Source organism: Penaeus vannamei, unplaced genomic scaffold, assembly GCF_042767895.1.
Source record: "Penaeus vannamei isolate JL-2024 unplaced genomic scaffold, ASM4276789v1 unanchor117, whole genome shotgun sequence".
NCBI classification, from domain to species: domain Eukaryota; kingdom Metazoa; phylum Arthropoda; class Malacostraca; order Decapoda; family Penaeidae; genus Penaeus; species Penaeus vannamei.
Genome location: NW_027213121.1, coordinates 22,501 through 35,000, shown reverse-complemented (window position 1 = coordinate 35,000; position 12,500 = coordinate 22,501). Strand labels below are relative to the sequence as shown.

General features: G+C 41.9%; 1 protein-coding gene across 1 annotated transcript in view; it reads right to left on the bottom strand.

Annotated features, from left to right (window-relative positions):
* LOC113824154 (salivary peroxidase/catechol oxidase) overlaps positions 1 to 12,500 on the bottom strand; it is a gene marked incomplete at its 3' end in the record, with an annotated part of 30,916 nt that overhangs the window by 7,833 nt on the left and 10,583 nt on the right. The window contains 3 exon segments of the mRNA XM_070119371.1: positions 6,329 to 6,447; positions 7,576 to 7,749; positions 11,454 to 11,627. Of these exon segments, the coding sequence (XP_069975472.1) occupies positions 6,329 to 6,447; positions 7,576 to 7,749; positions 11,454 to 11,627 (467 nt within the window).

The following is a 12,500-nucleotide window of genomic DNA, read 5'->3' as shown; positions in this document are numbered from 1 at the left end:
CTTTCCACCCACAGCATAGCATATACACTTTCCACCCAAAGCATAGCACATACACTTTCCACCCACAGCATAGCATATCCACTTTCCACCCACAGCATAGCATATCCACTTTCCACCCACAGCATAAGCATATCCACTTTCCACCCACAGCATAGCATATCCACTTTCCACCCACAGCATAGCATATCCACTTTCTACCCACAGCATAGCATATCCACTTTCCACCCACAGCATAGCATATCCACTTTCCACCCACAGCATAGCATATCCACTTTCCACCTACATCATAGCATATACACTTTCCACCCACATCATAGCATATACACTTTCCACCCACAGCATAGCATATACACTTTCCACCCACAGCATAGCACATACACTTTCCACCCACAGCATAGCATATACACTTTCCACCCACAGCATAGCACATACACTTTCCACCCACAGCATAGCATATCCACTTTCCACCCACAGCATAGCATATCCACTTTCCACCCACAGCATAAGCATATCCACTTTCCACCCACAGCATAGCATATACACTTTCCACCCACATCATAGCATATACACTTTCCACCCACAGCATAGCATATACACTTTCCACCCACAGCATAGCACATACACTTTCCACCCACAGCATAGCATATACACTTTCCACCCACAGCATAGCACATACACTTTCCACCCACAGCATAGCATATACACTTTCCACCCACAGCATAGCATATACACTTTCCACCCACAGCATAAGCATATCCACTTTCCACCCACAGCATAGCATATACACTTTCCACCCACAGCATAGCATATCCACTTTCCACCCACAGCATAGCATATCCACTTTCCACCCACAGCATAGCATATCCACTTTCCACCCACAGCATAGCATATACACTTTCCACCCACAGCATAGCATATACACTTTCCACCCACAGCATAGCATATCCACTTTCCACCCACAGCATAGCATATCCACTTTCCACCCACAGCATAGCACATACACTTTCCACCCACAGCATAGCATATCCACTTTCCACCCACAGCATAGCATATCCACTTTCCACCCACAGCATAGCATATACACTTTCCACCCACAGCATAGCATATCCACTTTCCACCCACAGCATAGCATATCCACTTTCCACCCACAGCATAGCATATCCACTTTCCACCCACAGCATAAGCATATCCACTTTCCACCCACAGCATAGCACATACACTTTCCACCCACAGCATAGCATATCCACTTTCCACCCACAGCATAGCATATCCACTTTCCACCCACAGCATAGCATATCCACTTTCCACCCACAGCATAGCATATCCACTTTCCACCCACAGCATAGCATATCCACTTTCCACCCACAGCATAGCATATCCACTTTCCACCCACAGCATAGCATATCCACTTTCCACCCACAGCATAGCATATACACTTTCCACCCACAGCATAGCATATCCACTTTCCACCCACAACATAGCATATACACCTTCCACCCACAGCATAGCATATCCACTTTCCACCCACAGCATAGCATATCCACTTTCCACCCACAGCATAGCATATCCACTTTCCACCCACAGCATAGCATATCCACTTTCCACCCACAGCATAGCATATCCACTTTCCACCCACAGCATAGCATATCCACTTTCCACCCACAGCATAGCATATCCACTTTCCACCCACAGCATAGCATATCCACTTTCCACCCACAGCATAGCACATACACTTTCCACCCACAGCATAGCATATCCACTTTCCACCCACAGCATAGCATATCCACTTTCCACCCACAGCATAGCATATCCACTTTCCACCCACAGCATAGCATATCCACTTTCCACCCACAGCATAGTATATCCACTTTCCACCCACAGCATAGCATATCCACTTTCCACCCACAGCATAAGCATATCCACTTTCCACCCACAGTAGAAGCATAAAAACTTTCCACCCACAGCATAGCATATCCACTTTCTACCCACAGCATAGCATATCCACTGTCCACCCACAGCATAGCATATCCACTTTCCACCCACAGCATAGCATATCCACTTTCCACCCACAGCATAGCACATACACTTTCCACCCACAGCATAGCATATCCACTTTCCACCCACAACATAGCATATCCACTTTCCACCCACAGCATAACATATACACTTTCCACCCACAGCATAGCATATCCACTTTCCACCCACAGCATAGCACATACACTTTCCACTCACAGCATAGCATATCCACTTTCCACCCACAGCATAGCACATACACTTTCCACCCACAGCATAGCATATACACTTTCCACCCACAGCATAGCATATCCACTTTCCACCCACAGCATAGCATATACACTTTCCACCCACAGCATAGCATATCCACTTTCCACCCACAGCATAGCATATCCACTTTCCACCCACAGCATAGCATATCCACTTTCCACCCACAGCATAGCATATCCACTTTCCACCCACAGCATAGCATATCCACTTTCCACCCACAGCATAGCATATCCACTTTCCACCCACAGCATAGCACATCCACTTTCCACCCACAGCATAGCATATCCACTTTCCACCCACAGCATAAGCATATCCACTTTCCACCCACAGTAGAAGCATAAAAACTTTCCACCCACAGCATAGCATATCCACTTTCCACCCACAGCATAGCATATCCACTTTCCACCCACAGCATAAGCATATCCACTTTCCACCCACAGCATAGCACATACACTTTCCACCCACAGCATAGCATATCCACTTTCCACCCACAGCATAGCATATCCACTTTCCACCCACAGCATAGCATATCCACTTTCCACCCAGAGTATACCATATCCACTTTCCATGCACAGCATAGCATATCCACTTTTCATCCACAGCATAGTATATCCACTTTCCACCCACAGCATAAGCATATCCACTTTCCACCCACAGTAGAAGCATAAAAACTTTCCACCCACAGCATAGCATATCCACTTTCCACTCACAGCATAGCATATCCACTTTCCACCCACAGCATAAGCATATCCACTTTCCACCCACAGCATAGCACATACACTTTCCACCCACAGCATAGCATATCCACTTTCCACCCACAACATAGCATATCCACTTTCCACCCACAGCATAGCACATACACTTTCCACCCACAGCATAGCATATCCACTTTCCACCCACAGCATAGCATATCCACTTTCCACCCACAGCATAGCATATCCACTTTCCACCCACAGCATAGCATATCCACTTTCCACCCACAGCAGAGCATATCCACTTTCCACCCACAGCATAGCATATCCACTTTCCACCCACAGCATAGCATATCCACTTTCCACCCACAGCATAGCATATCCACTTTCCACCCACAGCATAGCATATCCACTTTCCACCCACAGCATAGCACATACACTTTCCACCCACAGCATAGCATATCCACTTTCCACCCACAGCATAGCATATCCACTTTCCACCCACAGCATAGCATATCCACTTTCCACCCACAGCATAGCATATACACTTTCCACCCACAGCATAGCATATCCACTTTCCACCCACAGCATAGCATATCCACTTTCCACCCACAGCATAGCATATCCACTTTCCACCCACAGCATAAGCATATCCACTTTCCACCCACAGCATAGCACATACACTTTCCACCCACAACATAGCATATCCACTTTCCACCCACAGCATAGCATATCCACTTTCCACCCACAGCATAGCATATACACTTTCCACCCACAGCATAGCATATCCACTTTCCACCCACAGCATAGCATATCCACTTTCCACCCACAGCATAGCATATCCACTTTCCACCCACAGCATAAGCATATCCACTTTCCACCCACAGTAGAAGCATAAAAACTTTCCACCCACAGCATAGCATATCCACTTTCCACCCACAGCATAGCATATCCACTTTCCACCCACAGCATAAGCATATCCACTTTCCACCCACAGCATAGCACATACACTTTCCACCCACAGCATAGCATATCCACTTTCCACCCACAGCATAGCATATCCACTTTCCACCCACAGCATAGCACATACACTTTCCACCCACAGCATAGCATATCCACTTTCCACCCACAGCATAGCATATCCACTTTCCACCCACAGCATAGCATATCCACTTTCCACCCACAGCATAGCATATCCACTTTCCACCCACAGCATAGCATATCCACTTTCCACCCACAGCATAGCATATCCACTTTCCTCCCACAGCATAAGCATATACAGTTTCCACCCACAGCATAGCATATCCACTTTCCACCCACAGCATAGCATATCCACTTTCCACCCACAGCATAGCATATCCACTTTCCACCCACAGCATAGCATATCCACTTTCCACCCACAGCATAGCATATCCACTTTCCACCCACAGCATAGCATATCCACTTTCCACCCACAGCATAGCATATCCACTTTCCACCCACAGCATAGCATATCCACTTTCCACCCACAGCATAGCATATCCACTTTCCACCCACATCATAAGCATATCCACTTTCCACCCACATCATAGCATATCCACTTTCCACCCACAGCATAGCATATCCACTTTCCACCCACATCATAGCATATCCACTTTCCACCCACAGCATAGCATATCCACTTTCCACCCACAGCATAGCATATCCACTTTCCACCCACAGCATAGCATATCCACTTTCCACCCACATCATAGCATATACACTTTCCACCCACAGCATAGCATATCCACTTTCCACCCACAGCATAGCATATCCACTTTCCACCCACAGCATAAGCATATCCACTTTCCACCCACAGCATAGCATATCCACTTTCCACCCACAGCATAGCATATCCACTTTCCACCCACAGCATAGCATATCCACTTTCCACCCACAGCATAGCATATCCACTTTCCACCCACAGCATAGCATATCCACTTTCCACCCACAGCATAGCATATCCACTTTCCACCCACAGCATAGCATATCCACTTTCCACCCACAGCATAGCATATCCACTTTCCACCCACAGCATAGCATATCCACTTTCCGCCCACAGCAGAGCACATCCAATTTCCACCCACAGCATAGCATATCCACTTTCCACCCACATCATAGCATATCCACTTTCCACCCACAGCAGAGCACATCCACTTTCCACCCACAGCATAAGCATATCCACCTTCCACCCACAGCATAGCATATCCACTTTCCACCCACAGCATAGCATATCCACTTTCCACCCACAGCATAAGCATATCCACTTTCCACCCACAGCATAGCATATCCACTTTCCACCCACATCATAAGCATATCCACTTTCCACCCACATCATAGCATATCCACTTTCCACCCACAGCATAGCACATCCACTTTCCACCCACAGCATAGCATATCCACTTTCCACCCACAGCATAGCATATACACTTTCCACCCACATCATAAGCATATCCACTTTCCACCCACATCATAAGCATATCCACTTTCCACCCACAGCATAGCATATCCACTTTCCACCCACAGCATAGCATATCCACTTTCCACCCACAGCATAGCATATCCACTTTCCACCCACAGCATAGCATATCCACTTTCCACCCACAGCATAGCATATCCACTTTCCACCCACAGCATAGCATATCCACTTTCCACCCACAGCATAGCATATCCACTTTCCACCCACATCATAAGCATATCCACTTTCCACCCACATCATAAGCATATCCACTTTCCACCCACAGCATAGCATATCCACTTTCCACCCACAGCATAGCATATCCACTTTCCACCCACAGCATAGCATATCCACTTTCCACCCACAGCATAGCATATCCACTTTCCACCCACAGCATAGCACATCCACTTTCCACGCACAGCATAAGCATATCCACTTTCCACCCACAGCATAGCATATCCACTTTCCACCCACATCATAAGCATATCCACTTTCCACCCACAGCATAGCATATCCACTTTCCACCCACAGCATAGCATATCCACTTTCCACCCACAGCATAGCATATCCACTTTCCACCCACAGCATAGCATATCCACTTTCCACCCACAGCATAGCATATCCACTTTCCACCCACAGCATAGCACATCCACTTTCCACCCACAGCATAAGCATATCCACTTTCCACCCACAGCATAGCATATCCACTTTCCACCCACATCATAAGCATATCCACTTTCCACCCACATCATAGCATATCCACTTTCCACCCACAGCATAGCATATCCACTTTCCACCCACATCATAAGCATATCCACTTTCCACCCACATCATAGCACATCCACTTTCCACCCACAGCGTACTGACACCCACGCACCTGATGGGTCAAGAGGCCGCCTTCAAATGTCCTCAGAGAATTACTCTGTGCGAGGTCAGTGCCGTAGACGACTGACCCGTCCAGATATGAGGTCTTCTCGTTGACCTGCATCCGGGGCCCTGGTGAGAGAATTTTTATTATCATTAATTTTTATATCATTATTGATGTGATTTATTTTGATATCTATTTTATTATTATTATTATTATATTATTGTTAATTTAATTTTTATTATTATTGATTTTTATATTATTATTGATATGATTTATTTTGATATTTATCATTATTATTATTATTATTATATTATTATTAATTTATTTTTTATTATCATTGATTTTTATTTTTGATAATTTTTGGTATTAAAATTAGCTCGAATTTTTATTTATTTTATTTTATTTCTGTTTGTGTAGTTGGAAATTAGCTCGATTTTTCTTTTTTTATTTACTTTATTTTATTTGTGGTTATGTAGTTGGATATGTTTTGTTTCCCTCTTTACAGTGAAAGAAAGAAAGAAAAAAAGAAAATTGATAGGAAAACCAACACAGAGAAGGAGACGGAGAAGGTGAAGGAGAAGGGGGAGGAGAAGGAAAGAAAAAAACAAATGATAGGAAAACCAACACAGAGAAGGAGACGGAGAAGGGGGAGGAGAAGGAGAAGGAGAAGAAGGAGAAGGGGAACGGGAAGGGGAAGGAGAAGGAGAAGGAAAAGGAAGAGGAAAGGAAAAGCAAAAGGAAAAGGAAAAGGAGAAGGAGAAAGAGACTGAGAGAGAAAGAGAGAAAAAAGAGAAAGAGAGACAGAAAAGCGAACGAGACAGAGAGAGAAAGAAAGAGAAAGATCAGAGAAAAACAAGAGAAAGACAGACAGAGAGAGAAAAAAAAAAACGATAGACAAATCTAGATCCCCCACCCAGACTCCCTCCAAAAAAAAGAAAGAAAACAAAAAGAAAGAAAAAAAAGAAAATCCCAAACAGAGGAAGATCGCAACCCTCCCCCCTCCCCCCCCCAAAAAAAAACGAAGATCGCCAACCCCCCCCCCCTCCCCCCTCAAAAAAAAAAAAAAAAACGAAGAAGATCGCCAAAAAGAAAGAAAGAAAAGAAAGAAAGAAATAAAGAACCCCCCCCCCCCGAAGATCGCCAACCCTCCTCCCTTAAAAAAAAAAAAACAGGATCACCCTCCCCCCCCCCACAAAAAGAAAAAAACAAAAAAAAAAAAAAAAAAAAAAAATAAAAAAGAAGCCCGCCCTGCGCACCCAGCTCGCACTGCCAGTCGGCGACGGAGCGCACGAACTCCATGCAGGTCTGGTTGAAGGCCGCGTAGAAGGGGTCCTCCTCGGGGATGGCGATAGGGGCGCATTCCGGATGGATTAGCGAGGGATCGTCGCCCAAAACGTCGGGGCAGCATGGCAGGTCCTTGCCGTCCTTGCCTGTGGGAATTCGGGAAATGAGGAATTCGGAAGAGGATTTTATTTCTTCTAAGAAGAGGAAGAAGAGAAGAGGAAGGAGGAGGAGGAGGAGGAGGATAAAAAGGAGGATAGTGGGGGAGGAGGAGGAGGAGGAGGAGGAGGAGGATAATAAGGAGGATAGTGGGGGAGGAGGATAATAATAAGGAGGATAGTGGGGGAGGAGGAGGATAATAATAATAAGGAGGATAGTGGGGGAGGAGGAGGAGGATAATAATAAGGAGGATAGTGAGGGAGGAGGAGGATAATAAGGAGGATAGTGGGGGAGGAGGAGGAGGATAATAATAAGGAGGATAGTGAGGGAGGAGGAGGATAATAATAATAAGGAGGATAGTGGGGGAGGAGGAGGAGGAGGAGGAGTAGGAGAATGTGGGAGGAGGAGGAGGAGGAGGAGGAGAAGGAGGATAATAAGGAGGATACTGGGGGGGGGGAGAAGAATTGGGGAGGAGGAGGAGGATGAGGAACAGGAGGAAGAGGAAGATCATAAAATCGAAGATTTGGAAATTCGGAAAATCGGTAATTTGGAAATTCAAAGATTTAAATATCGGATATTCGAAGAGTCGAAAATTCTGAAATTCGATATTTCAAAAAATTAAAATTTGTTTTTATATCTGTCTGCCCCATCTTTTTTTTTTTTTTTTTTTTTTTTTTCCAGGGAATTATATGCATATTCCCCTTATTATCAAGTTAAAGAAGTATCATTACAATATCATCTACTTTATAACCTTTAAAAATCTATTAATTAGGTAATAAAACTATCACAATAAATTAGGTGATTAATCCATGCACAATTCTTTAGAAGTTTTGAATGGAACTATTTGACTTAACATACACATGAATGTCTAAGCTATTCCACATCTGAACATAAGTAAAGTGTTATAAGTAAAGGGAATATAAGTAAAGTGTTATAAGTAAAGTGAATATAAGTAAAGTGAATATAATCAAAGTGTTATAAGTAAAGTGTTATAAGTAAAGTGAATATAAGTAAAGTGAATATAAGTAAAGTGTTATAAGTAAAGTGTTATAAGTAAAGTGAATATAAGTAAAGTGTTATAAGTAAAGTGAATATAAGTAAAGTGTTATAAGTAAAGTGAATATAAGTAAAGTGTTATAAGTAAAGTGAATATAAGTAAAGTGTTATAAGTAAAGTGAATATAAGTAAAGTGTTATAAGTAAAGTGAATATAAGTAAAGTGTTATAAGTAAAGTGAATATAAGTAAAGTGTTATAAGTAAAGTGAATATAAGTAAAGTGGTATAAGTAAAGTGAATATAAGTAAAGTGTTATAAGTAAAGTGAATATAAGTAAAGTGTTATAAGTAAAGTGTTTTAAGTAAAGTGAATATAAGTAAAGTGTTATAAGTAAAGTGAATATAAGTAAAGTGTTATAATTAAAGTGAATATACGTAAAGTGTTATAAGTAAAGTGAATATAAGTAAAGTGTTATAAGTAAAGTGAATATAAGTAAAGTGTTATAAGTAAAGTGAATATAAGTAAAGTGTTATAAGTAAAGTGAATATAAGTAAAGTGAATATAAGTAAAGTGTTATAAGTAAAGTGTTATAAGTAAAATTAATATAAGTAAAGTGTTATAAGTAAAGTGAATATAAGTAAAGTGTTATAAGTAAAGTGAATATAAGTAAAGTGTTATAAGTAAAGTGAATATAAGTAAAGTGTTATAAGTAAAGTGAATGTAAGTAAAGTGTTATAAGTAAAGTGAACATAAGTGAAGTGTTATAATTAAAGTGAATATAAGTAAAGTGTTATAATTAAAGTGAATATACGTAAAGTGTTATAAGTAAAGTGAATATAAGTAAAGTGTTATAAGTAAAGTGAATATAAGTAAAGTGTTATAATTAAAGTGAATATACGTAAAGTGTTATAAGTAAAGTGAATATAAGTAAAGTGTTATAAGTAAAGTGAATATAAGTAAAGTGTTATAAGTAAAGTGAATATAAGTAAAGTGTTATAAGTAAAGTGAATAAAAGTAAAGTGTTATAAGTAAAGTGAATATAAGTAAAGTGTTATAAGTAAAATGAATATAAGTAAAGTTATAAGTAAAGTGAATATAAGTAAAGTGAACATAAGTAAAGTGTTATAAGTAAAGTGTTTTAAGCAAAGTGAATATAAGTAAAGTGTTATAAGTAAAGTGTTATAAGTAAACTGAATATAAGTAAAGTGTTATAAGTAAAGTGAATATAAGTAAAATGAATATAAGTAAAGCGTTATAAGTAAAGTGAATATAAGTAAAGTGAACATAAGTAAAGTGTTATAAGTAAAGTGAACATAAGTAAAGTGTCTCTGAAATGCTGAGGCGTTGGCGTCTGGGAGTTGCAGAGCCGAGAGGTCGCGAGTCGTATCCCGGGTCGCAGTGCCGTCCTGATGGAGCTCCTGCTTGAGAGTGCCGTCCTGATGGAGCTCCTACTTGAGAGTGCCAAGTGCTCTGTGCCGAGACTCTGCGCCTTGTAGAGGACTGTGCGGCCCGCCATGTCCCGTCGGTGATGAAGGCTGTCTGGTAAGGATTGTGGTGTTGATGGGGGTGCACAAAGGGATGAATTGGATAGGATGGCGGAAAATGATATCGTTGTTTCCAGAGACTGATGCGGTTGTTCTTTTGACGCGCGTGACTGTGCGTCTTAAAAGGTTGACAGTTTATGGAAAATTGACAAAAAAGAAAGAAAAAAAGGAAAAAAAGAAGAAAAAAGGAAGGAAGAAAAAAGAAAAAAAAAGAAAAAAAGAAAGGAAGAAAACAAGAAAAAAGGAAAGGAAGAAAAAAAAAAGAAAAAAAGAAAAAAAAGAGGAAAAAGTGCTAGTGTGACAGCATCTTAATATTGGTTCCTCTGCGCACAGGAGTCGATAGATAAGATTATTCGCGCGAGCTTCCACTTTATCTAGTAGGCTCAGGTGCGTCTGTGCTGCGCCATTCCGGGATAAGCAGGCATGTTCCTTCACCGAGCAGACTTGAGACGTGCAACTGAAAGGCAGCTTCTGCTATTAGAAGCTGGGATATCTGTCTCAGGCCATTCAATTTTGCGATGTTTTGCTTGCTAAGTTTTCGATTTGCTGTTTGAAGGAAAGTTTATAATCGAATTCGACCCCGAGAATGTTGAGAGAATCTTGCTCGTTTAGAGACGTTCTTTCTCTTCGGTCACTTCGTCTTGAGATGGTTAGTGACTGGCTCTTGGCAGCAGCGGACTGAACTTTCCACAACTTTCCCCCATTTTGTTGTTAAATCGATGATCCACTGAAGTCTTTCGGAGTTTTCCTGAGTGCTTCTCTGCCTAACAGTTGGGCCACCGACTTCCATCCCTCCTTGGGTGCTCTGCAGTTGGGAACGTCGTGGGTCTTTTTCAGGTTTCTGATAAAAAAAATTCTCTCTCTTTCTCTTTGCCTCCCTCTCTCTCTCTTTCTCCCTCCCTCTCTCTCTCTTTCTCCCTCCCTCTCTCTCTCTCTTACTTTCCCTCTCTCTCTCTCCCTCCCCCCCTCTCTCTCACACTCAGTCTCAGTCTCACTCTCTCTCGCTCCCTCTATCTCCCTCTCACTCTCTCTCTCGCTTCTTCTCTCACTCTCTCTCTCTCTTCGTTCCCTCCCTCTCTCACTCTTCCTTTCCCTCCCTCACTCCCTCCCTCTCTCTCTCTCTCTCTCTCACCCTTTCCCTCTCTCTCGCCCACCTTTAACCACAGGCGAGAAGTCGAGGTCGTGGTCGAGGAACTGGCCGAGGGTCATGTGGAGCAGGGACATCGAGGTCGACTCGACGTTCCTCTCGAGGCAGAGCTTGGTGCTTAAGAGGCGAGGATTAGGCAGGGGCTCGTTCTCGACCCTCGCCCTGCGGAACTCCGATATGCCTGGCGGAGGAAATGGAGAATGGAGGGTTTAATTAATCAGCTAGTTGTTATTGTTATCATTAGCATCATAATCATTATTATTATTATCATCATTATCATTATTGCCATTATTATCACCATTATTATTATTATCATCTTTATTATTATTATTATTATTATTATCATCTTTATTATTATTATTATTATTATCATCTTTATTATTATTAGCATTATTGTTACTATTATTATTATCATTATCGTTGTTGTTTTGTTGTTGTTGTTGCTATTAGTACTATTCGCTATTCTTATATTTTTTTCATTATCATCTTTTTTTGATATTTTGAATCTTGAAGAAGAAAGAGGAAGAAGAAGAAAAAGAAGAAGAGGAAGCGGAAGATGGAAAAAAAAGAACATGAAAAGAAAGAACGCGAAGGAGAAAAAGGAGGAGGAAGAGGATAGCGAAGAGAAAGAGGGAGAAATCGGAGGAAATAGAGAAATAGAGATCCTTGGGGAAGATTTAAAAGAAGATTCATTAAAAAAGAAGAAGAAGGGGAAGACGGAGAGAGCCTTTTCTTCATTTATAAGATGAAGAAGAGAAGGGGAAGAAAGAGATGAAGAAAAGGACGAGGTAGGAAATGACGAAGAAGAGACGGAGAAGAGGAAAATGGAAAAAAAGACGGAAGTGGAAGGAAAAGACGTTTCTCGACACGCCTGGCGAAGGAAATGGAGAAGTGGAGAGTTTAAAAATAATTCTATTTTTTTTAAGAAGATGAAGAGAAAAATAAGGAGGAAGAGCTGAGTAAGGAGGAGGAGGACGTGGAGGTATAGGAGGAGGAGGAGGAAGAATAGGAGGAAAAAAGTGAGAGGAAGAAGAAGTACAAGAAATAGAAAAAG